The 27,641-nt window shown below is 45.8% G+C and overlaps 1 protein-coding gene across 1 annotated transcript in view; it reads right to left on the reverse strand.

Annotated features, from left to right (window-relative positions):
* chd9 (chromodomain helicase DNA binding protein 9) overlaps positions 1–27,641 on the reverse strand; it is a 112,935-nt gene that overhangs the window by 21,308 nt on the left and 63,986 nt on the right. The window contains exons 16-24 of the mRNA XM_052484789.1: positions 16,158–16,368; positions 14,661–14,856; positions 13,619–13,792; positions 11,345–11,530; positions 11,000–11,110; positions 10,656–10,852; positions 8,827–9,026; positions 8,474–8,633; positions 111–200 (exon numbers count right to left, since the gene is read on the reverse strand). Coding sequence (XP_052340749.1) covers positions 111–200; positions 8,474–8,633; positions 8,827–9,026; positions 10,656–10,852; positions 11,000–11,110; positions 11,345–11,530; positions 13,619–13,792; positions 14,661–14,856; positions 16,158–16,368 — 1,525 coding nt within the window. The remainder of the gene's footprint in view (positions 1–110; positions 201–8,473; positions 8,634–8,826; positions 9,027–10,655; positions 10,853–10,999; positions 11,111–11,344; positions 11,531–13,618; positions 13,793–14,660; positions 14,857–16,157; positions 16,369–27,641) is intronic.

A 27,641-nucleotide genomic window follows, 5' to 3' on the forward strand; every position in this document is an offset into this window, starting at 1 on the left:
TATACAGAGAGAGTGCCAGTGAGCTTTGGAAATGTTGTGTTCTCTCCTCTAAGGGTGTCTGTCAATGTTCAGAGCTGTTTGGCTGCAAAAGAGGTGAAAGTTCAGCTCACCTGGAGTCCACGCCGTCTAGTATCTTCTGTGACTGGCTTCCCATCACCTCTTGTTTCAGGTAGTAGAGCATTCTAACCCGCAGCAACACCCTGCACACAGACACAGCCCCGCCCATGGTCACCACAAAGCCTCAGCACGCACAAACGCTGAGAGAGCAGAACGGCTTTCACACGCACTCATGTCCGTAAATACACACACACACACAATCGTGGGCGTACAAACTCACGCATTTACACACACAATCAAAATATCACTCTCTCTCACACACATTCTCACTTTCCTCCCGGGATGACTGAAACTCGTCACGGTAGATGACTGAAACACGGTGCCAAGCTCGTCACGGTAGATGACTGAAACACGGTGCCAAGCTCGTCACGGTAGATGACTGACATACTGTGCCAAGCTCGTCACGGTAGATGACTGACACACTGTGCCAAGCTCGTCACGGTAGATGACTGACACACTGTGCCAAGCTCGTCACGGTAGATGACTGACATACTGTGCCAAGCTCGTCACGGTAGATGACTGACACTGTGCCAAGCTCGTCACGGTAGATGACTGACATACTGTACCAAGCTCGTCACGGTAGATGACTGACATACTGTGTCTAGCTCGTCACGGTAGATGACTGACACACTGTGCCTAGCTCGTCACGGTAGATGACTGACATACTGTGTCTAGCTCGTCACGGTAGATGACTGACATACTGTGCCTAGCTCGTCACGGTAGATGACTGACACACTGTGCCTAGCTCGTCACGGTAGATGACTGACATACTGTGCCTAGCTCGTCACGGTAGATGACTGACATACTGTGTCTAGCTCGTCACGGTAGATGACTGACACACTGTGCCAAGCTCGTCACGGTAGATGACTGACACACTGTGCCAAGCTCGTCACGGTAGATGACTGACATACAGTGCCAAGCTCGTCACGGTAGATGACTGACATACTGTGCCAAGCTCGTCACGGTAGATGACTGAGACACGGTGCCTTGCTCGTCACGGTAGATGACTGACATACTGTGCCAAGCTCGTCACGGTAGATGACTGAGACACGGTGCCTAGCTCGTCACGGTAGATGACTGACATACTGTGCCAAGCTCGTCACGGTAGATGACTGAGACACGGTGCCTTGCTCGTCACGGTAGATGACTGACATACTGTGCCAAGCTCGTCACGGTAGATGACTGAAACACGGTGCCTAGCTCGTCACGGTAGATGACTGACATACTGTGCCAAGGTCGTCACGGTAGATGACTGACATACTGTGCCTAGCTCGTCACGGTAGATGACTGACATACTGTGCCAAGCTCGTCACGGTAGATGACTGACATACTGTGCCTAGCTCGTCACGGTAGATGACTGACATACTGTGCCAAGCTCGTCACGGTAGATGACTGACATACTGTGCCAAGCTCGTCACGGTAGATGACTGACATACTGTGCCTAGCTCGTCACGGTAGATGACTGACATACTGTGCCTAGCTTGTCATGGTAGATGACTGAAACACGGTGCCTAGCTCGTCACGGTAGATGACTGACATACTGTGCCAAGCTCGTCACGGTAGATGACTGACACACTGTGCCAAGCTCGTCACGGTAGATGACTGAAACACGGTGCCTAGATCGTCACGGTAGATGACTGAAACACGGTGCCTAGCTCGTCACGGTAGATGACTGAAACACGGTGCCTAGCTCGTCACGGTAGATGACTGAAACACGGTGCCTAGCTCGTCACGGTGGATGACTGAAACACGGTGCCTAGCTCGTCACGGTAGATGACTGACATACTGTGTCTAGCTCGTCACGGTAGATGACTGAAACACGGTGCCTAGCTCGTCACGGTAGATGACTGACATACTGTGTCTAGCTCGTCACGGTAGATGACTGAGATACTGTGCCAAGCTCGTCACGGTAGATGACTGACATACTGTGCCTAGCTCGTCACGGTAGATGACTGAAACACGGTGCCTAGCTCGTCACGGTAGATGACTGACATACTGTGCCAAGCTCGTCACGATAGATGACTGACATACTGTGCCAAGCTCGTCACGATAGATGACTGACATACTGTGCCAAGCTCGTCACGATAGATGACTGACATACTGTGCCTAGCTCGTCACGGTGGATGACTGAAACACGGTGCCTAGCTCGTCACGGTAGATGACTGAAACACGGTGCCTAACTCGTCACGGTAGATGACTGACATACTGTGCCAAGCTCGTCACGATAGATGACTGACATACTGTGCCAAGCTCGTCACGATAATTGACTGACATACTGTGCCTAGCTCGTCACGGTAGATGACTGAAACACGGTGCCTAACTCGTCACGGTAGATGACTGAACCACGGTGCCTAGCTCGTCACAGTAGATCAACTGTCCATGCAAAGGGAAACATTTTGTATTCTTGTATATACTGTATAAACGTTGTCTTCAATGATACACACATGCCCAAAATGGAGTGGGATAGAAAATATGCAGTCAGTACAGTCACTGTGTAGTCAGTCCCTTATGCAGTGTCTGTGCCATAGAGAGTGAGACAGTGTCTGTGCCAAAGAGAGCGAGACAGTGTCTGTGCTATAGAGAGCGAGACAGTGTCTGTGCTATAGAGAGCGAGACAGTGTCTGGGCCATAGAGACTGAGACAGTGTCTGTGCCACAGAGAGCGAGACAGTTTCTGTGCCATAGAGAGCGAGACAGTGTCTGTGCCATAGAGAGTGAGACAGTGTCTGTGCCATAGAGATGAGTGGTGTGATATGATGTGATCTCTGGGCTGGCAGGGAGAGGAGAGAAGAGAGAGTCAGAGGAGAGATGCTGTTTCCATGACGCACCCAGCCAGGCATCAGTCAGGAGGTGGAAGGTGGAGGGTGGTGGGTGGAGTATGGTATGCCTGATCTGTGATGGACTGGCATACATTCTAGTCTCCCTTCCTCTCTTAAGCTAGGGTCTGAGAAAATATAGTTTTTTTAATCTGTCTAACAGTGTGGCAGGTTAAAAAGTACAGTGTAGATTTCTTCAGATGGTGTGTGTGGCCCTAGCTTTACACATCCAGTATGACACTAGTGGAAAGGGAGTGACATGAGAATACCCCCTCTGCAGGTAGAGCTGTGAGCTCCAGTGCTGAGGCTCTGGTCCAGGCCTCTCCCCTCCCTCCCTGCCTCTGAGGGGCTGTGCCCTGGGTCTCCCTGCAGCAGCTGCTGTTTCCTGTGGCTGTCAGCAAGGCCCTACATCACTCTTTCCCTCTCTCTCTCTCTCTTACACTCAGACAGACAGCCTGGAGTGTGGGAGGTATCTGACGGAGAAGGGAACCTCTCTGCCCCAGACATAGAGCTCATACATGCACACACACACACACACACACACACACACACACACACACACACACACACACACACACACACACACACACACACACAGAACATAAGAGCAGCGTCAACTCACCATCAGTACGACCAAGAATATGACTTTCGCGAAGCGGACCCTGTGTTCTGCCTTTCACCCAGGACAACGGAATGGATGCCACCAGGGGACCCCAAAAAACAACTTTGAAAAAGGGGAAAACTAAGTGGTCTTCTGGTCAGACTCCGGGCACATCGTGCCACACTCCCAAGCATTCTCCTCGCCAATGTCCAGTCTCTTGACAACAAGGTTGATGAAATCCGAGCAAGGGTAGCATTCCAGAGGGACATCAGAGACTGTAACGTTCTTTGCTTCACGGAAACATGGCTCACTGGAGAGACGCTATCAGAGACGGTGCAGCCAGCTGGTTTCTCCACGCATCGCGCCGACAGAAACAAACATCTTTCTGGTAAGAAGAGGGGCGGGGGCGTATGCTTTATGGTTAACGGGACGTGGTGCGGCCAAAACAACATACAAGAACTCAAGTCCTTCTGTTCACCTGATTTAGAATTCCTCACAATCAAATGTAGACCGCATTATCTACCAAGGGAATTCTCTTCGATTATAATCACAGCCGTATATATTCCCCCCCAAGCAGACACATCGATGGCTCTGAACAAACTTTATTTGACTCTTTGCAAACTGGAATCCATATATCCGGAGGCTGCATTCATTGTAGCTGGGGATTTTAACAAGCCTAATCTGAAAACAAGACTCCCTAAATTTTATCAGCATATCGATTGCGCAACCAGGGCGGGAAAAACCTTGGATCATTGCTATTCCAACTTCCGCGACGCATATAAGGCCCTGCCCCACCCTCCTTTCGGAAAAGCTGACCACGACTCCATTTTGTTGATCCCTGCCTACAGACAGAAACTAAAACAAGAAGCTCCCACGCTGAGGTCTGTTCAACGCTGGTCCGACCAATCTGATTCCACGCTCCAAGACTGCTTCCATCACGTGGACTGGGATATGTTCCGTATTGCGTCAGACGACAACATTGACGAATACGCTGATTCGGTGTGCGAGTTCATTAGAACGTGCGTTGAAGATGTCGTTCCCATAGCAACGATTAAAACATTCCCTAACCAGAAAGCGTGAAACTGAAAGCGCGAACCACTGCTTTTAATCAGGGCAAGGTGACTGGAAACATGGCAATCAAACAAGCTAAGCGTCAGTATAGAGACAAAGTAGAATCTCAATTCAACGGCTCAGACACAAGAGGTATGTGGCAGGGTCTACAGTCAATCACTGATTACAAAAAGAAAACCAGCACTGTCACGGACCAGGATGTCTTGCTCCCAGGCAGACTAAATCACTTTTTTGCCCGCTTTGAGGACAATACAGTGCCACTGACACTGCCCGCAACTAAAACATGCGGACTCTCCTTTACTTCACTACCTGACACCCTAGACCCACTCCAATTTGCTTACCGCCCAAATAGGTCCACAGACGATGCAATCTCAACCACACTGCACACTGCCCAAACCCATCTGGACTAGAGGAATAACTATGTGAGAATGCTGTTCATCGACTCCAGCTCGGCATTTAACACCATAGTGCCCTCCAAGCTCGTCATCAAGCTCGAGACCCTGGGTCTCGACCCCGCCCTGTGCAACTGGGTACTGGACTTCTTGACGGGCCGCCCCCAGGTGGTGAGGGTAGGCAACAACATCTCCACCCCGCTGATCCTCAACACTGGGGCCCCACAAGGGTGCGTTCTGAGCCCTCTCCTGTACTCCCTGTTCACCCACGACTGCGTGGCCACGCACGCCTCCAACTCAATCATCAGGTTTGCGGACGACACAACAGTGGTAGGCTTGATTACCAACAACGATGAGACGGCCTACAGGGAGGAGGTGAGGGCCCTCGGAGTGTGGCGTCAGGAAAATAACCTCTCACTCAACGTCAACAAAACTAAGGAGATGATTGTGGACTTCAGGAAACAGCAGAGGGAACACCCCCCTATCCACATCGATGGAACAGTAGTAGAGAGGGTAGAACGTTTTAAGTTCCTCGGCGTACACATCACAAACAAACTGAATTGGTCCACCCACACAGACAGCATCGTGAAGAAGGTGCAGCAGCGCCTCTTCAACCTCAGGAGGCTGAAGAAATTCGGCTTGTCACCAAAAGCACTCACAAACTTCTACAGATGCACAATCGAGAGCATCCTGTTGGGCTGTATCACCGCCTGGTACGGCAACTGCTCCGTCCACAACCGTAAGGCTCTCCAGAGGGTAGTGAGGTCTGCACAACGCATCACCGGGGGCAAACTACCTGCCTCCAGGACACCTACACCACCCGATGTCACAGGAAGGCCATAAAGATCATCAAGGACAACAACCACCCGAGCCACTGCCTGTTCACCCCGCTATCATCCAGAAGGCGAGGTCAGTACAGGTGCATCAAAGCTGGGACCGAGAGACTGAAAAACAGCTTCTATCTCAAGGCCATCAGACTGTTAAACAGCCACCACTAACATTGAGTGGCTGCTGCCAACACACTGACTCAACTCCAGCGACTTTAATAATGGGAATTGAGGGGAAATGATGTAAAATATATCACTAGCCACTTTAAACAATGCTACCTAATATAATGTTTACATACCCTACATTATTAATCTCATATGTATACGTATATACTGTACTCTAAATCATCTACTGCATCCTTATGTAATACATGTATCACTAGCCACTTTAACTATGCCACTTTGTTTACATACTCATCTCATATGTATATTCTGCACTCAATACCATCTACTGTATCTTGCCTATGCCGCTCTGTACCATCACTCATTCATATATCTTTATGTACATATTCTTTATCCCCTTACACTTGTGTCTATAAGGTAGTATAGTAGTAGTTTTGGAATTGTTAGCATTGTCGGAACTAGAAGCACAAGCATTTCACTACACTCGCACTAACATTTGATTTGATTTGATTTGACACACACACACACACACACACACACACACACACACACACACACACACACACACACACACACACACAAAATACCCATACCCTCATGTACATACTGTACTTACTATACAAGCACAGATGCAAACAGTCAGATACATAAAGGTAAACACACACCCACAATCACATAAGGATCATATATATGGCATGTATTAGCACAAGTCATACTGAGAATGTTACACATATCCCAACAGAACACAGGCCTCGTCAGTCTTAACCTTACATTCCTAACAGGCCAGTACTAGTAGCTACACAGTATTGAACACACATCTTCTAAATGTCATTATCATAGGACAGGGTTCTGGATCTCTGTGTGGGACAGGGACAGTAGGGGTTCATGCCTGTGCATGCCCCATCCCGACGTCAGTCCACATTCCTCCCTGAGTGGAAAACATGGAGGTCAGCAAAGCCACAGAGTGTGTCCCCGTTTGACCAGAGAGCCTCCCATCGGACGATCCCTGGCTTCAGCACTACTGCTCTGGGAACAATGGGGAACTTTCTGTGGAAGCCCTGCATGACTCTGTTTAAAGCAGGATGGCAGGAGACAAACCCCCCAAACAACCCCGTTTAGAAAGACAGCAACCTACATTTATTTACTGTAGTTTAACACATTTCACCATCATCTATTTGGCTAAGTTTTATATCTCAACAACCATCATCTAGTTGGATAAGTTTTATATCTCAACAACCATCATCTAGTTGGCTAAGTTTTATATCTCAACAACCATCATCTAGTTGGCTAAGTTTTATATCTCAACAACCATCATCTAGTTGGATAAGTTTTATATCTCAACAACCATCATCTAGTTGGCTAAGTTTTATATCTCAACAACCATCATCTAGTTGGCTAAGTTTTATATCTCAACAACCATCATCTAGTTGGATAAGTTTTATATCTCAACAACCATCATCGAGTTGGATAAGTTTTATATCTCAACAACAATCATCTAGTTGGCTAAATTTTATATCTCAACAACCATCATCTAGTTGGCTAAGTTTTATATCTCAACAACCATCATCTAGTTGGCTAAGTTTTATATCTCAACAACCATCATCTAGTTGGCTAAGTTTTATATCTCAACAACCATCATCTAGTTGGATAAGTTTTATATCTCAACAACCATCATCTAGTTGGCTACATTTTATATCTCAACAACCATCATCTAGTTGGCTAAGTTTTATATCTCAACAACCATCATCTAGTTGGCTAAGTTTTATATCTCAACAACCATCATCTAGTTGGATAAGTTTTATATCTCAACAACCATCATCTAGTTGGATAAGTTTTATATCTCAACAACCATCATCCAGTTGGATAAGTTTTATATCTCAACAACCATCATCTAGTTGGCTACATTTTATATCTCAACAACCATTATCTGCTAACTTATAGGTTCATATTTCAAACCATTTCATTGGATGTAAGAGTTGTTTTCTTCTTCCCATCATCTATGTAGCTTTATATAAAATATAATAAATCCCTGGCTGTAGTGTAGTGTAATCTGTTTTTTCTATCTGTCAATAAAAGATCAGTGACAGCTATTAGATTGTGTTAAAATCCCATTCAGATGATTATCATTCAGCAGTGTAATCTATAATCTGATTCACGGTCATTAGATGGAGAAGATGGCTGCTTCAATTTGTCTTAATTCCAGACAGTGGTGATGATGTCAAAACTCTGCTACTGACAAAAACATAAAATTATGTTTTCACACAGGCTAGCGTCAATACACTGAAGCAAACTGAGGGAAATACAAAATATGAGACATTTCATAAATTTTACCTCAACTCTATATACGACAGAGACAAGAACCTATGTTTATTTCCAACATCAATAAAAACCAAGATAAGACACATTTACAAAGACAAGTTGTTTGTTCCAATGTAACTATTAGGCAACAATACCATTAAAAAAAATCTAAAAGTGTACTGAATATATTTAATACTATAGGCCTATAGTACCAAGAGTAGCTTCTTACTTGTTGCAGTGGTGTTTGAGGTGCTTTTTGTATCCCTCGTCCTGCAGCATGTGTTCTGGGTTGTGCTTCCTGATCCACTCAGCCTTCTGGATGTCAAATGTGCTGGATTGAGTCTTCATCTTCTTCCCCTTCCTGCCTCTGGGGACTGGGGTCGACAGACCTGAGGGAGGAACACAGATACAATTTGTGGTTATGGACACCGGTTTATAAACCCACATTAAAAACATTAACAGTAAACCAATAGCACAGTGGTAAGGGGAAATGCCCTTTAAAGGAAGAATTCCTTGAGAGGAACCAGATTCTAATCTGTGTTTGGACCCCTGAGGTTTGGTCATTCTGAGGTTGTAACGTACCCAGGTGGTTCTGTAGTTCCTTGGTCTGTCCGTCCTCGGAGGGGGCGATCAGGTCCCACATGAAGCTCTTGATCTTGTCGTCACCGCGGTAGTGAACCAGACAGTAGGCCAGAAGGGCTCTACAGATAGACTCTACATCACGCTCTGTCAGCTGCTTCTTAAAACGACCATGGAGCAGGATATCCTTCCAACGACCCCACCTGGACGACACAGGAGAGGAGAGGGGCAATGCTGGAGACAAATGCTGTACAATATAGATGGACAACACAGGAGAGCCTCAGTACAGACACAACACCATACAATATAGATGGACAACACAGGAGAGCCTCAGTACAGACTAGATGTCGACCGATTAATCGGAATGGCCGATTAATTAGGGCCTATTTCAAGTTTTCATAACAATCGGAATTCTGTATTTTTGGGCGCCGATTTGCAGATTTTCTATTTATTTATTATTATTTTTACACCTTTATTTAATCTTTATTTAACTAGGCAAGTCAGTTAAAGAACACATTTTTATTTTCAATGACGGCCTAGGAACGGTGGGTTAACTGCCTCGTTCAGGGGCAGAAAGACAGATTTTCACCTTGTCAGCTCGGGGGATCCGAGCAGTTAACTAGTCCAACGCAATAACGACCTGCCTCTCTCTCGTTGCACTCCACAAGGAGTCTGCCTGTTACGCAAATGCAGTAAGCCAACGTAAGTTGCTAGCTAGCATTAAACTTATCTTATAAAAAAACAATCAATCATAATCATAGTTAACTACACATGGTTGATGATATTACTAGATATTATCTAGTGTGTCCTGTGTTGCATATAATCTAACTGAGCATACAAGTATCTAAGTATCTGACTGAGCGGTGGTAGGCAGAAGCAGGTGCGTAAACATTCATTCAAACAGCACGTTCGTGCGTTTTGCCAGCAGCTCTTCGTTGTGCGTCAAGCATTGCGCTGTTTATGACTTCAAACCTATCAACTCCCGAGATGAGGCTGGTGTAACCGAAGTGAAATGGCTGGCTAGTTAGCACGCGCTAATAGCGATTCAAACTTCACTCGCTCTGAGCCTTGGGTGGTTGTTTCCCTTGCTCTGCATGGGTAACGCTGCTTCGATGTGGTGGCTGTTGTCGTTGTGTTGCTGGTTCGAGCCCAGGGAGGAGCGAGGAGAGGGACGGAAGCTATACTGTTACACTGGCAATACTAAAATGCCTATAAGAACATCCAATAGTCAAAGGTTAATGAAATACAAATGGTATAGAGGGAAATAGTCCTATAATAACTACAACCTAAAACTTCTTACCTGGGAATATTGAAGATTGAAGATGTTAAAAGGAACCACCAGCTTTCATATGTTCTCATGTTCTGAGCAAGGAACTGAAACGTTAGCTTTCTTACATAGCACATATTGCACTTTTACGTTCTTCTCCAACACTTTGTTTTTGCATTATTTAAACCAAATTGAACATGTTTCATTATCTACTTGAGGCTAAATTGATTTTATTGATGTATTATATTAAGTTAAAATAAGTGTTAATTCAGTATTGTTGTAATTGTCATTATTACAAATACATTTTATTTAATTTTAAATTGGCCGATTAATCGGTATCGACTTTTTTGGTCCTCCAATAATCAGTATCGGTATTGAAAAATCATAATCGGTCGACCTCTAGTACACACACAATACAGATGGACAACACAGGAGAACCTCAGTGCAGTCACAACACAGCTGGACAACACAGGAGAGCTTCAGTACAGACACAACACTTTACAATATAGATGGACAACACAGGAGAGCACAGGAGAACACAAGTGGTCCAGTCACTGTCACTAACCCGTATACTAGTAGGTTCTTCTCCACTCTGAAGCACTCTGTCCTGCCGTAGCTGTTGAGGCGGTCGTGGGGCCGGCGGAGCTTGGGCTTGTCCTCGTTGTCACTCTCCCCCTCTGACAGCTCTGCCAGCTCGTCCTTAGTGGCACTGAAGGGTCGGGTCTGCTTCCTCACCCTCGGAGTGTCAATTACCAGGCTGTTCTGTTGTGGAATAGGAGAGGAACACACACAGATACTCAGATACTATTGTAGCAAATTCACACATGGCATTGATCTTATCTCCTATATAACATATCTCATCGCGGCCAGAAAGAGCAGGTTCAGTGTTTAAACTAAAGCATTACTTACTCTGCCATTGGCAGTGTCCATGTCAATCTCAGCCTTCTTGGCCCACTTGTCCCAGAAGTTGGGGTCGTCCAGAGAAATGTCTGTGCGGTTTCCGGATGCCACAAAACTGGCCTGAGAGAAGAAGACATTATATCACATAAAACCTTGTTAATCTGATTCACTGTTCCTTCCTGAGTCTCCTTCAATGAGAAGTCTGAGTCTCCTAAAAGAGCTGAGAGTCTGTGATGAAGAGTGACATGAGAGTAGACAGGAGACACTGGTTACTACTGCTAGTCATGCAGAAAGGAAAAGGATAGCAACATTCAAACAATGACCACTGTGTGGTGCTCTTTCAGTCACTGGTACCTTGGCAAAGGTAGATCCCCGTCCCTCAGACTCGATGGTGATGGTCTTGGTCCTGCGTTGAAGGATCTGGTCGATGTCCTCCTCACAGAACTTGGCCCCCTCATCCTCATCATCCATCAGAGCTCCATACGCCCCTTTCCTCAGGAGGTCCTCGATCTCCTTCTTAGACAGCTGCTGCTGGGTCGGCTGGAAAGAGGGGAGGGGGAGAAGGAGAAACAGAGAGGGTGTTAGGGGAACTGATGATGGACTACAGTAGATCACAGACTGGACTATTTACACATTACATCCTTGTACACGCAAACATGAGCGATAACACATCCTTACGCATTAACACCACACAAAAACAGACAGACACTCTAGTGTGAGAAACGCAGAGGAGAGACAGTTAGTTGAACTGAAGCTGAACTGGATCACATGCCAGACCTTTTTAAATCTTAAAGAGTAGCAGCAACCCCCAGCTGACCCATGGTGTGTTAGTATGCAGCTGGTGGTGATATATCTGCTCAACACTTTCTTCCTGATAGTCCAGCTAATCCAGAGAGAGAAACAGCTAAGCTCCTCCTACACACTGATGATGCACTAAGAGGATATCTCAAAGCTGTGTTTATTATATTGACTAGTCCACTTTCTACACTCTCATTTTGTAGAATGGACTTAACATTTTGTGCCTTCGGAATATATTCCGACCCCTAGACTTTTTACACATTTTGTTACATTACAGCCTTATTCTAAAATGGATAATATCATCAATCTACACACAATACCACATAATGACGCAAATATAAAAAAAAAAATATATATATATATATATTGAAATATCACATTTACATAAGTATTCAGACCCTTTACTCAGTACTTTGTTGAAGCACTTTGGCAGCAATTACAGCCAAGTCTTCTTGGGTATGACGCTACAAGGTTGTATTTGGGGAGTTTCTGCAACTCCTCTCAAGCGCTGGTTGGATAGGGAGCGTGGCTGCACAACTATTTTCAGGTCTCTCCAGAGATGTTTGTTCAGGTTCAAGTCCAGCTCTGGCAGGGCCACTCAAGGACATTCAGAGACTTGTCCCGAAGCCACTCCTGTGTTGTCTTGGCTGTGTGCTTAGGGTTGTTGTCCTGTTGGAAGGTGAACCTTTGCCCCAGTCTGAGGTCCTGAGCTCTCTGGATGCAGGTTTTAATTGAGGATCTCTGTACTTTGCTCCATTCATATTTGCCATGATCCTGACTAGTATCCCAGTCCCTGCCACTGAAAAACATCCCCACAGCATGATGCTGTCACCACCATGCTTCTCCGTAGGGATGGTGCCAGGTTTCCTCCAGATGTGACGCTTGGCATTCAGACAAAAAGAGTTCAATCTTGGTTTCATCAGACCAGAGAATCTTGTTTCTCATGGCCTGAGAGTCTTCAGGTGCCTTTAGGCAAACTCCAAGCGGGCTGTCATGTGGCTTTTACTGAAGAATGGCTTCCGTCAGGCCACTCTACCATGAAGGCCAGATTGGTGGAGTGCTGCAGAGATGGGAAGGTTCTCCCATCTCCACTGAGGAACTCTAGAGCTCTGTCAGAGTGACCATCGGGTTCTTGGGCACCTCCCTGCCCAAGACCCTTCTTCCCCGATTGCTCAGTTTGGCCGGGCAGCCAGTTCTAGGAAGAGTCTTAAGTGGTTCCAAACGTCTTCCATTTAAGAATGATGGAGGCCACTGTGTTCTTGCGGTCCTTCAATGCAGCAGACATTTTTTGGTACCCTTCCCCAGATCTGTGCCTCGACACAATCCTGTCTCGGAGCACTCCGTACAATTCCTTCGACATCTTGGCTTGGTTTTTGCTCTGACATGTACTGTCAACTGTGGACCTTATATAGGAGGTGTGTTTTTCCCAAATCATGTCCAATCAATTGAATTTACCACAGGTGGACTCCCATCAAGTTATAGAGACATCTCAAAGATGATCAATGGAAACAGGATGCACCTGAGCTCAATTTCGAGACTCATAGCAAATGGTCTGAATACTTAAGTAAATAAGGTATTTCAGTTTTTTATTTGTACAAAATTAGCAAAAAGCTCTAAAAACCTGTGTTTGCTTTGTCATTATGGGTTATTGTGTGTAGATTGCTGAGAAAAAAAAAATATTTAATCCATTTTAGAATAAGGCTGTAACGTAACAAATTGTGGAAAAAGTCCAGGGGTCTGAATACTTTCCAAATGCATAGCGCATCCACCGGACTGATACAGGTGCTGCAGAGTGTGTGTGTGTGTGTATGACGAACACAGCAGACTCACCCCTCCTCCCGGCATGCTGTTCTCTCTGCCACTCATGCTCTGCAGCACAGCCTTGTCCAGGCCCAGTTTGAGGCTGGCCCGGTCAAACATCTCCCGCTCGTAAGAGTTCCTGGTGATCAGACGGTACACCTTCACCGCCTTGTTCTGACCAATCCTATGGCAGCGAGCTTGGGCCTGAGAATAATAGAAAATAACTTGGTTATGACCAGCCCAATACATTTTATATTTGTCCAATAAAATAACGTTGCTCTGCTATAATAATATATGCCATTTAGCAGACGCTTTTATCCAAAGCGACTTAGTCATGCATACATACATTTTACTATCTCAGCCTCCAGTATTTATGCTGCAGTAGTTTATGTGTCGGGGGGCTAGGGTCAGTCTGTTATATCTGGAGTACTTCTCCTGTCTTATCCGGTGTCCTGTGTGAATTTAAGTATGCTCTCTCTAATTCTCTCTTTCTTTCTCTCTCTCTGAGGACCTGAGCCCAAGGACCATGCCTCAGGACTACCTGACATGATGACTCCTTGCTGTCGCCAGTCCACCTGGCCGTGCTGCTGCTCCAGTTTCAACTGTTCTGCCTTATTATTATTGGACCATGCTGGTCATTTATGAACATTTGAACATCTTGGCTATGTTCTGTTATAATCTCCACCCGGCACAGCCAGAAGAGGACTGGCCACCCTTCAGAGCCTGGTTCCTCTCTAGGTTTCTTCCTAGGTTTTGGCCTTTCTAGGGAGTTTTTCCTAGCCACCGTGCTTTTACACCTGCATTGTTTGCTGTTTGGGGTTTTAGGCTGGGTTTCTGTACAGCACTTTGAGATATAAGCTGATGTACGAAGGGCTATATAAATAAATTTGATTTGACTATCCAAGCTGTGTCAATTAAAAAGTTAAACTATTATAATAGGATATAAAAGACACTTCTCAATTCAAGGACTTCCTGAATTGACTGAATTGAAATAGAAAGTGACCACACCTTCGTTGCTAATTGTATTACAGTGGAGGCTGAAGTCACTTTAAATGTCTGTGTGTGTCTTTACCTGCAGGTCGTTCTGTGGGTTCCAGTCTGAGTCAAAGATAATACAGGTGTCAGCAGCAGTCAAGTTGATGCCCAGACCTCCAGCCCGGGTACACAGCAGGAACACAAAGCGGTCCGAGTCTGGTTTGCTGAAACGGTCTATAGCTGCCTGACGCAGGTTACCTCTCACTCTGCCATCGATACGCTCATACAGGTATCTGAGGAACACAGGACCATGCAGGGTTGGAGTAGGATCTTCTAGTACACATAATTACAAATGTTCTTGCGTCACATCCAAGTATCATGAAGGTCAACATTTACATACAGTACGACACTGAGTTTTACAGTAGCTGTTACAACACCAACCATCACACATTAAGGGGCCTACAATTGCCACACAATATTTCCAGGAATTTGTTTTTGTCATCCACTTTCAAACAACATTCACTAGTTGTCTCCTTCTTTCCTCCATTCCTGTCTCTCTTTTCCCCTATCTCTATTTTGCTCTCTCTTCCTCCTTTCATCCTTCCTCCCCCTCTCTCGGGCAGTTTCTTTCCCAGGAGCCCTGGCCTCGCCTCTGCCTTCCCCCACATCCTACCCCTCATCTTCTTCACCTTACACACCTCACCTCTACAGTGACCCACTTCCCTCCACCCGCCCAGACTCCTCTCTCCCTCTGTCTGCTGTGGGAGTGCCCCAAGGGAGTCTGTGACCTGCCGCTGAACCCCGGCTAAGCCTTGCCTAGCCACTGAGCGGAGCGCCTCGACTTGTGTGTTTACACTGGTTTGGTTTGAAATTTGAGTGCCAGAAAGAAGCATGGAGGGGAAAAGAAATGGGGCCAGGCACAGGCTAGTGAGAGACAAGAGAGGATAGCGAGAGGGAGAAGAAGAGAGAGGACAGAAATATCCAGACGGAGGGAAAAAGAGATAGAGAGACCACACAGACCAGGCCAGTCGCCTGCTTTCCTCAGCTTAGACGGGCTGCTGGGATAATATCCTTATCATTTAGCGTGCAAACAGGAAGCTCATTAAGCCAGGAGATTAAGACCTTGAATGAAAGGGTCTTGGTACATTCTTCTGCTTCTGTTACACAGTCTTTATCATCTCCCTGCTCTGGGTAGCATTATGGAGTGATGAGCACTGGGGGCTTTAAAAGGCTCTTTCTCAGACAGTCACTGAAGAGAGAGGCTAATGCTTAGATATTCGACATTTCTCTTCAACTACATTCAATTTAATAAGGGAAAGTACTGGAGTGATTCAGCTTTTGCTGCACTGCAAACTGCTAGCTAGCTAACACCAGATAATAAACCATAAATACGTCACTTTGAAAATGGAGCTGAAAAATGGAAATTACAAAGTCTATTACCCTCTCAAGCATGATTCCTGTCTTTTTCCGCATCAGCCTAGCTGAAAGATATGAAATATCTGAGGAGAGAGAACCTTGATTTCCAGGCTTCTATTAGAGTGGAGTACTTGGGAGCATAGTAATACAAGGCGAGAAGAGAGGCAGGCAGCAGTACCTTCTCTGGATGAGGTAGTCCTCCAGGATATCCAGACAGCGGACCATCTGGGAGAAGATGAGGACCTTGTGTCCCCCGGCCTTCATCTTGGGCAGCAGCTTGTCTATGAGGACCAGTTTACCAGCCGACTGCACCATGGCCTGCAGGTGGAAATCAAAGGCAACAGGGCTGTACACCTCTCGGAAGTCCTCCAAGATCTTCTCCTCAGCACCTGGGAGAAATGGACAGGCAAATAAAGTCAGTGATGGTATCAGTGTTTCTGCTACAATTGTACAAGAAGGGCGGGCCCCCGTCTAATGCTGTTGCCACTAGAGTTTGGCTTCTATTGGGAAAAGACTGGATGACACTTAATCTGGTACCATGCTACCATTTTGACCTAATATGTATGCAGTTCATATACAGTACCTACTTTAAGACAGACAGGAATAGCAACTCAGTCATGGAATCGATTTTGTACAATATGGTACTGGAAAAAAGAGGGTGGACCTGAGTGAGGTGGCGGTACAAGGAACTCTCTCTCTGGTCACTGGCTAGAAGGATAATGACCAAGCAACTGAATGACCAAGGAGACAGTTCACACACACAGCTCACTGCCTCCAACTCACAAACCAGCATTGATATAAAATGGTGCCGGAAAAAATGGCAGCAGTTTTACGGGTGCCCAACCAATTGTGCTATTATGTGTTTTTTTTTGCGTTATTTGCCACTTACAGTGCCTTGCGAAAGTATTCGGCCCCCTTGAACTTTGCGACCTTTTGCCACATTTCAGGCTTCAAACATAAAGATATAAAACTGTATTTTTTTGTGAAGAATCAACAACAAGTGGGACACAATCATGAAGTGGAACGACATTTATTGGATATTTCAAACTTTTTTAACAAATCAAAAACTGAAAAATTGGGCGTGCAAAATTATTCAGCCCCCTTAAGTTATTACTTTGTAGCGCCACCTTTTGCTGCGATTACAGCTGTAAGTCGCTTGGGGTATGTCTCTATCAGTTTTACACATCGAGAAACTGAATTATTTTCCCATTCCTCCTTGCAAAACAGCTCGAGCTCAGTGAGGTTGGATGGAGAGCATTTGTGAACAGCAGTTTCAGTTCTTTCCACAGATTCTCGATTGGATTCAGGTCTGGACTTTGACTTGGCCATTCTAACACCTGGATATGTTTATTTTTTAACCATTCCATTCTAGATTTTGCTTTATGTTTTGGATCATTGTCTTGTTGGAAGACAAATCTCCGTCCCAGTCTCAGGTCTTTTGCAGACTCCATCAGGTTTTCTTCCAGAATGGTCCTGTATTTGGCTCCATCCATCTTCCCATCAATTTTAACCATCTTCCCTGTCCCTGCTGAAGAAAAGCAGGCCCAAACCATAATGCTGCCACCACCATGTTTGACAGTGGGGATGGTGTGTTCAGGGTGATGAGCTGTGTTGCTTTTATGCCAAACATAACATTTTGCATTGTTGCCAAAAAGTTAAATGTTGGTTTCATCTGACCAGAGCACCTTCTTCCACACGTTTGGTGTGTCTCCCAGGTGGCTTGTGGCAAACTTTAAATTACACTTTTTATGGATATCTTTAAGAAATGGCTTTCTTCTTGCCACTCTTCCATAAAGGCCAGATTTGTGCAATATACGACTGATTGTTGTCCTATGGACAGAGTCTCCCACCTCAGCTGTAGATCTCTGCAGTTCATCCAGAGTGATCATGGGCCTCTTGGCTGCAACTCTGATCAGTCTTCTCCTTGTATGAGCTGAAAGTTTAGAGGGACGGCCAGGTCTTGGTAGATTTGCAGTGGTCTGATACTCCTTCCATTTCAATATTATCGCTTGCACAGTGCTCCTTGGGATGTTTAAAGCTTGGGAAATCTTTTTGTATGCAAATCCGGCTTTAAACTTCTTCACAACAGTATCTCGGACCTGCCTGGTGTGTTCTTTGTTCTTCATGATGCTCTCTGCGCTTTTAACGGACCTCTGAGACTATCACAGTGCAGGTGCATTTATACGGAGACTTGATTACACACAGGTGGATTGTATTTATCATCATTAGTCATTTAGGTCAACATTGGATCATTCAGAGATCCTCACTGAACTTCTGGAGAGAGTTTGCTGCACTGAAAGTAAAGGGGCTGAATAATTTTGCACGCCCAATTTTTCAGTTTTTGATTTGTTAAAAAGTTTGAAATATACAATAAATGTCATTCCACTTCATGATTGTGTCCCACTTGTTGTTGATTCTTCACAAAAAAATACAGTTTTATATCTTTATATTTGAAGCCTGAAATGTGGCAAAAGGTCGCAAAGTTCAAGGGGGCCGAATACTTTCGCATGGCACTGTATTTTGTACATAATGTTTCTGCAACCATATCTTACGGCAAAATGAGCTTCTGGATATCAGGACAGCGATCACTCACCTCGGATTAGACAAAGATTTTTCTTCAATAAGCAGGACGCAATCTAAGGAAGTCTCTAGATTTTGCTTGCCTGAAGTAGAGTATATTGTGATAAATTGCAGACCACACTACTTGCCGAGAGAGTTTTCAGCTATACTTTTTGTGGCTGTTTATTTACCACCACAGACAGATGCTGGCACTAAGACCGCACTCAGTCAGCTGTATAAGGAAATAAGCAAACAGGAAACCACTCACCCAGAGTGAGTCCTCCTAGTGGCCAGAGACTTTAAAGCAGGGAAACTTAAATCAGTTCTACCTAATATCAATGTGCAACCAGAGGGGAAAACATTCTAGATCACCTGTACTCCACACACAGAGATGCATACAAAGCTCTCCCTCGCCCTCCATTTGGTAAATCCGACCACAACTCTACCCTCCTGATTCCTGCTTACAAGCGAAAATTAAAGCAGGAAGCACCAGTGACTCGGGCCAATAAAGAAATGGTCAGATGAAGCAGATGCTAAGCTACAGGACTGTTTTGCAATCACAGACTGGAACATGTTCCGCGATTCTTCCGATGGCATTGAGAAGTACACCACATCAGTCACTGTCTTTATCAATAAGTGCATCGAGGCGGTCGTCCCCACAGTGACTGTACATACACACCCCGAACAGAAGCCATGGATTACAGGCAACATTCGCACTGAGCTAAAGGGTAGAGCTGCCGCTTTCAAGGAGCGGGATTCTAACCCTGAAGCTTATAAGAAATCCTGCTATGCCGTGCGACGAACCATCAAACAGGCAAAGCCTCAATACAGGGCTGATATTGAATCATACGACACCAGCTTCGACGCTCGTCTTATGTGGTAGGGCTCGCAAACTATTACAGACTACAAAGGGAAGCACAGCCGCGAGCTGCCCAGTGACACGAGCCTACCAGACGAGCTAAATCACTTCTATGCTCGCTTCGAGGCAAGCAACACTGAGGCATGCATGAGAGCATCAGCTGTTCCGGACAACTGCGTGATCACGCTCTCTGCAGCCGACGTGAGTAAGACCTTTAAAAAGGTCAACATACACAAGGCTGTGGGGCCAGGTGGATTACCAGGACGTGTGCTCCGGGCATGTGCTGACCAACTAGCAGGTGTCTTCACTGACATTTTCAACATGTCCCTGATTGAGTCTGTAATACCAACATGTTTCAAGCAGTCCACCATAGTCCCTGTGCCCAAGAACATGAAGGCAACCTGCCTAAATTAAGAAAGACCCGTAGCACTCATGTCCGTAGCCATGTAGTGCTTTGAAAGGCTGGTAATGGCTCACATCAACACCATTACCCCAGAAACCCTAGACCCACTAACATTTGCATACCGCCCAAACAGATCCACAGATGATGCAATCTCCACAATGCCCTTTCCCACCTGGACAAAAGGAACACCAATGTGAGAATGCTATTCATTGACTACAGCTCAGCGTTCAACACCATAGTACCCTCAAAGCGCATCACTAAGCTAAGGACCCTGGGACTAAACACCTCCCTCTGCAACTGGATCCTGGACTTCCTGACGGGCCGCCCCCAGGTGATGAGGGTAGGTAGCAACACATCTGCCACACTGATCCTCAACACTGGAACCCCCAGGGGTGCGTGCTCAGTCCCCTCATGTACTCCCTGTTCACCAACGACTGCATGGCCAGGCAAGTCTCCAACACCATCATTAAGTTTGCAGACGACACAACAGTGCTAGGCCTGATCACTGACAACAATGAGAAACTGATCACTGACAACGGTCAGAAACCTGGCCGGTGGTGCCAGAAAAATAACCTATTCCTCAACGTAACCAAGTGTTATGACTGTCCTGATCAGGTCAGGTTACAGGAGACCACAACCCTACAGCTTATCTCTCAACCCCAACAGAGGAGGAAAGATCTAGGGGTCTGAAGATGTGGGGGTTTTATGACCCCTCACGCCCCAAATTCCTTTGTCCTGTTACTATGGAGAACCAGCCTCAGAACATTAAACATGAAATAAAGGGACTTTGGAACAATGGTTTCCATCAGCCACAACAGTGGTCATGACGATAGATGGAATATGAAAATGTATGTCATTTTTGTTTTGTTATTAAAGGTTAATAGATGACGTTATTACGAAAACATTGTAACGTGAAGAGCTTTCCTAGTATAAGTTTGATGTTTATACATTGTACGTTGTATTGAAAATATCCAAATCAAGGAGAATGTTTTGGGGAAGATGAAATGTGAAGTTAGTTGTCTAAAATTGGATTTGAGTAAAATCTAGACCTTGCCCTCTTAATTAACTTGGTACGCCCAGAGAATTGCCCTAAAGGCGGTTAAGCCCACTTCTGACCCAAGGGTATAAAACCTGAGTAAAGAATTTCCAGAGAAGACTACGTGACCCAAGCTGCAGCCAAGGTCTAAAAAGTCAACAAACCCAGAACGCAACACAAGTTTGAAGACAAAGAAATATTTTTCTACCCAAGCTACGGATGAGTAGCTGTGTCTCAGCGGGTGAATTCAAGCCGGACCCCCTTAGCATCCAATCCCAGCGAATCGTGGTATCTAAAAGGTTTCATTCCTATGCTGTGAGCTTTGAGCTACAGAGCTGTCTGTCCTCAGAAGACCCCTTCCATAGCAAGGGTGAGGGAACAGACTCCTAAGCCAAAAGGACACTGGCATCGTGAGGACGAACAGAGAGGCGCGCAGGAGAAGTGCATCATCGAGCAGCCTGAAAGGTCCACGCGGAGGATCCACAGATAACTTCCCCACGCAATTACATCATTATATTCTGACCCATAAGAGCGGCAGTTTGGGGCAAGGCTAGGGTTAGAATAAGCATAGCTGACAAATTCACCCAAATGTATATTTCTCTCGTGTACTTTCTCTTTTTCTCTCTCTTTGAAATCCCCATTTTGGGTAACAGGCGCTATAGTGTGTTGGCCCGTTATACTAAGTTCTAATCAATAGCCTATAATGTGTTTTGTATATGTATATCTTTTATCATCATTTTAGCTTTTTAGTACATAAATACTAAACTAAGATTGGTGTGGTACGAACTCATTGGTGAGACCCGGGTTCGTGCAGATTCACGGGCTATACGACGGTCAGAACGAGATTGTAGAGGCAACTGGTTAATTAGCGGCTGTTGTAAAATCGATATTTGGGAAATAGAAACTCAATAAAAACAAGTTTTTCCATGGTGCCCCAGGTTAATGAGTTAATAATTGCTTGATTCAGTTAATCACGCAATTAGAAACGTTTAATCATTCGATAAACAGTCGTCACATTAAAGACCTATAGGGGCAGTATTTCATTTTTGGATAAAAAGACGTGCCCGTTTTTAGCGCGATATTTTGTCACGAAAAGATGCTCGACTATGCTTGGAATTGATAGTTTTGGAAAGAAGACACTCTGACGTTTCCAGAACTGCAAAGATTTTCACTGTGAGTGCCATAGAACAATATCTACAGGCAAAACCAAGATGTTTGAGTGACCAGGAAATCAACAGGATTTCTGAAGGCACGTTTTCCATGATCTCCTTATATGGCTGTGAATGCCACAGGAATGAACGGACACTTCCTATCGTTTCCCCAGGTGTCTGCAGCATTGTGACGTATTTGTAGGCATATCATTGGAAGATTGGCCATAAGAGCCTACAATTACCAAGTGTCCCGCACGGTGTATGCGTGGAAATTGGTGCGCAAAAGTCAGGTCCCAGTATTTTTCCATCCGAATCAGAGAAGAATGCACGCTTCTAGGACTGGCATTTCAATGAAGAGATATATGACAAAACACCTTGAGGATTGATTCAAACAACGTTTTCCATGTTTCAGTCGATATTATGGAGTTAATTCGGAAAAAAGTTTGACGTTTAGGTGACTGAATTTTCGGTTAGTTTCGGTAGCCAAATGCATAGTAACAAAACGGAACGTTGTGTCCTACACAAGCATCTTTCAGGAAAAACTGGACATCTGCTATGTAACTGAGAGTCTCCTCATTGAAACATCTGAAGTTCTTCAAAGGTAAATTATTTTATTTGATCCCTTTGCTGGTTTTTGTGAATGTTGCGTGCTAAATGCTAACGCTAAATGCTAAGCTAGCTATCACCACTCTTACACAAATTATTGATTTTCTCTGGTTCTAAAGCATATTTTGAGACGACAGGATTGTTAAGAAAAGGATAAGCTTGAGGACAGGCATATTTATTTCATTTATTTTGCAATTTTCAGAAATCGCTAATGTTGCGTTATGGTAATGAGCTTGAGGCTGTAGTCACAATCCCGGATCCGGGATGGGGCGGCCTAACAGGTTAACTAATACAATGTCACGACACAAGACTAAGGAGATGATTGTGGACTACAGGAAAAGGAGGACCAAGCACGTCCACATTCTCATCGACGGGGCTGTAGTGGAGCAGGTTGAGAGCTTCAAGTTCCTTGGTGTCCACATCACCAACAAACTAGAATGGTCCAAACACATCAAGACAGTCGTGAAGAGGGCACAACAAAGCCTATTCCCCCTCAGGAAACTAAAAAGATTTAGACAGCTGCAACATCGAGAGCATCCTGACTGGTTGCATCACTGCCTGGTACGGCAATTGCTCGGCCTCCGACCGCAAGTCGCTACAGAGGGTAGTGCGTACGGCCCAGTACATCACTGGGGATAAGCTGCCTGCCATCCAGGACCTCTACACCAGGCGGTGTCAGAGGAAGGCCCTAAAAATTGTCAAAGACCCCAGCCAGCCCAGTCATAGACTGTTCTCTATTACTGCATTGCAAGCGGTAACGGAGTGCAAAGTCTAGGACAGTTTTAACCCCCAAGCCATAAGACGACTCCTGAATAACTAGCTATCTAGCTAAACTGCAACCCCGGATGATTACCCCTGGCTAGCGTTTCCACCCACTTAGCTTGAAGCTAGCCCGGCCAGAGCACCTGTAGCACACCCCTGCTACCCTGTCTAGCCCGGGCCTACGAACCGTTAGCTTGTTAGCACAGGCCTGCTAACCGTCTGAATCGCCGCGTCCCAAACACTCTCTGGACCCATATTTACTTTCTATCTCTTTTTGATTTTTAAATTGTTTATACCTTCCGGAAACCTGCCTTGTGGCTATTATTGTGGCTATTATTTTTTATCTTTTAGAACACACTCAAGAACCTCCAGACGCTAACCAGCTAACTAGCTACAAGCTATTTAGTCATTGTTACTTTTTTTTAACCTGGATAACACTCGCCAGTCCAGCTTTCCTGCCCATCCACCGCTGCCCCCTGGACACTGATCTCTTGGCTACATAGCTGATGCACGTTGGACTGTCCATTAATCACGGTACTCCATTCTGCTTGTTTGTTTTATCTGTCGGCCCCGTTGCCTAGTCAACGCCATTTTACCTGCTGTTTGTTGTGCTAGCTGACTAGCTGTTGCTGTCTCACCTACTGTTTTAGCTAGCTTTCCCAATTCAACACCTGTGATTACTGTATGCCTCGCTGTATGTCTCTCTCATATGTCAATATGCCTTGTATACTGTTGTTCAGGTTAGTGATCATTGTTTTAGTTCACAATGGAGCCCCTAGTTCCACTCTTCATACCCCTGTTACCTACTTTGTCCCACCTCCCACACATGCGGTGACCTCACCCATTACAACCAGCATGTCCAGAGATACAACCTCTCTCATCATCACCCAGTGCCTGGGCTTACCTCCGCTGTACCCGCACCCCACCATACCCCTGTCTGCGCATTATGCCCTGAATGACTTAAATGTAATATATTCTACCATGCCCAGAAACCTGCTCCTCTTATTCTCTGTCCCCAACGCTCTAGGCGACCAGTTTTGATAGCCTTCAGCCGCACCCTCATACTACTCCTTCTCTGCTCCGCGGGTGATGTGGAGGTAAACCCAGGCCCTGCATGTCCCCAGGCACCCTAATTTGTTGACTTCTGTGATCGAAAAAGCCTTGGTTTCATGCATGTCAACATCAGAAGCCTCCTCGCTAAGTTTGTTTTACTCACTGCTTTAGCACACTCTGCTAACCCTGATGTCCTTGCCGTGTCTGAATCCTGGCTCAGGAAGGCCACCAAAAATTCAGAGATGTCCATACCCAACTATAACATCTTCCATCAAGATAGAACTGCCAAAGGGGGAGGAGTTGCAGTCTACTGCAGAGATAGCCTGCAAAGTAATGTCATACTTTCCAGGTCCATACCCAAACAGTTCGAACTACTAATTTTGAAAATTACTCTCTCCAGAAATAAGTCTCTCACTGTTGCCGCCTGCTACCGACCCCCCTCAGCTCCCAGCTGTGCCCTGGACACCATTTGTGAATTGATCGCCCCCCATCTAGCTTCAGAGTTTGTTCTGTTAGTTGACCTAAACTGGGATATGCTTAACACCCCGGCAGTCCTACAATCTAAGCTAGATGCCCTCAATCTCACACAAATCATCAAGGAACCCACCAGGTACAACCCTAACTCCGTAAACAAGGGTAACCTCATAGACGTCATCCTGACCAACTGGCCCTCCAAATACACCTCCGATGTCTTCAACCAGGATCTCAGCGATCACTGCCTCATTGCCTGTATCCGCTACGGAGCCGCAGTCAAACGACCACCCCTCATCACTGTCAAACGCTCCCTAAAACACTTCTGTGAGCAGGCCTTTCTAATCGACCTGGCCCGGGTATCCTGGAAGGACATTGACCTCATCCCGTCAGTTGAGGATGCCTGGTCATTCTTTAAAAGTAACTTCCTCACCATTTTAGATAAGCATGCTCCGTTCAAAAAATGCAGAACCAAGAACAGATACAGCCCTTGGTTCACTCCAGACCTGATTGCCCTCGACCAGCACAAAAACATCCTGTGGCGGACTGCAATAGCATCGAATAGTCCCCGCGATATGCAACTGTTCAGGGAAGTCAGGAACCAATACACGCAGTCAGTCAGGAAAGCTAAGGCCAGCTACTTCAGGCAGAAGTTTGCATCCTGTAGCTCCAACTCCAAAAAGTTCTGGGACACTGTGAAGTCCATGGAGAACAAGAGCACCTCCTCCCAGCTGCCCACTGCACTGAGGCTAGGTAACCCGGTCACCACTGATAAATCCATGATTATCGAAAACTTCAATAAGCATTTCTCAACGGCTGGCCATGCCTTCCGCCTGGCTACTCCAACCTCGGCCAACAGCTCCGCCCCCCCCGCAGCTCCTCGCCCAAGCCTCTCCAGGTTCTCCTTTACCCAAAATCCAGATAGCAGATGTTCTGAAAGAGCTGCAAAACCTGGACCCGTACAAATCAGCTGGGCTTGACAATCTGGACCCTCTATTTCTGAAACTATCCGCCGCCATTGTCGCAACCCCTATTACCAGCCTGTTCAACCTCTCTTTCATATCGTCTGAGATCCCCAAGGATTGGAAAGCTGCCGCAGTCATCCCCCTCTTCAAAGGGGGAGACACCCTGGACCCAAACTGTTACAGACCTATATCCATCCTGCCCTGCCTATCTAAGGTCTTCGAAAGCCAAGTCAACAAACAGGTCACTGACCATCTCGAATCCCACCGTACCTTCTCCGCTGTGCAATCTGGTTTCCGAGCCGGTCACGGGTGCACCTCAGCCACACTCAAGGTACTAAACGATATCATAACCGCCATCGATAAAAGACAGTACTGTGCAGCCGTCTTCATCGACCTTGCCAAGGCCTTCGACTCTGTCAATCACCATATTCTTATCGGCAGACTCAGTAGCCTCGGTTTTTCAGATGACTGCCTTGCCTGGTTCACCAATTACTTTGCAGACAGAGTTCAGTGTGTCAAATCGGAGGGCATGCTGTCCGGTCCTCTGGCAGTCTCTATGGGGGTGCCACAGGGTTCAATTCTCGGGCCGACTCTTTTCTCTGTATATATCAATGATGTTGCTCTTGCTGGGGGCGATTCCCAGATCCACCTCTACGCAGACGACACCATTCTATATACTTTCGGCCCGTCATTGGACACTGTGCTATCTAACCTCCAAACGAGCTTCAATGCCATACAACACTCCTTCCGTGGCCTCCAACTGCTCTTAAACGCTAGTAAAACCAAATGCATGCTTTCAACCGATCGCTGCCTGCACCCGCATGCCCGACTAGCATCACCACCCTGGATGGTTCCGACCTTGAATATGTGGACATCTATAAGTACCTAGGTGTCTGGCTCGACTGCAAACTCTCCTTCCAGACTCATATCAAACATCTCCAATCGAAAATCAAATCAAGAGTCGGCTTTCTATTCCGCAACAAAGCCTCCTTCACTCACGCCGCCAAGCTTACCCAAGTAAAACTGACTATCCTACCGATCCTCGACTTTGGCGATGTCATCTAGAAAATGGCTTCCAACACTCTACTCAGCAAACTGGATGCAGTCTATCACAGTGCCATCCGTTTTGTCCCTAAAGCACCTTATACCACCCACCACTGCGACTTGTATGCTCTAGTCGGCTGGCCCTCGCTACATATTCGTCGCCAGACCCACTGGCTCCAGGTCATCTACAAGTCCATGCTAGGTAAAGCTCCGCCTTATCTCAGTTCACTGGTCACGATGGCAACACCCATCCGTAGCACGCGCTCCAGCAGGTGTATCTCACTGATCATCCATAAAGCCAACACCTCATTTGGCCGCCTTTCGTTCCAGTACTCTGCTGCCTATGACTGGAACGAATTGCAAAAATCGCTGAAGTTGGAGACTTTTATCTCCCTCACCAACTTCAAACATCAGCTATCTGAGCAGCTAACCGATCGCTGCTGCTGTACATAGTCTATTGGTAAATAGCCCACCCATTTTCACCTACCTCATTCCCATACTGTTTTTATACTGTTTTTATTTATTTACTTTTCTGCTCTTTTGCACACCAATATCTCTACCTGTACATGACCATCTGATCATTTATCACTCCAGTGCTAATCTGCAAAATTGTAATTATTCGCCTACCTCATGCCTTTTGCACACATTGTATATAGACTCTTTTACGCTGCTGCTACTTTGTTTATCATATATGCATAGTCACTTTAACTATACATTCATGTACATACTACCTCAATTGGCCAGACCAACCAG

The sequence above is a fragment of the Oncorhynchus keta genome, chromosome 2 (genome assembly GCF_023373465.1).
Source record: "Oncorhynchus keta strain PuntledgeMale-10-30-2019 chromosome 2, Oket_V2, whole genome shotgun sequence".
Lineage (NCBI taxonomy): Eukaryota > Metazoa > Chordata > Actinopteri > Salmoniformes > Salmonidae > Oncorhynchus > Oncorhynchus keta.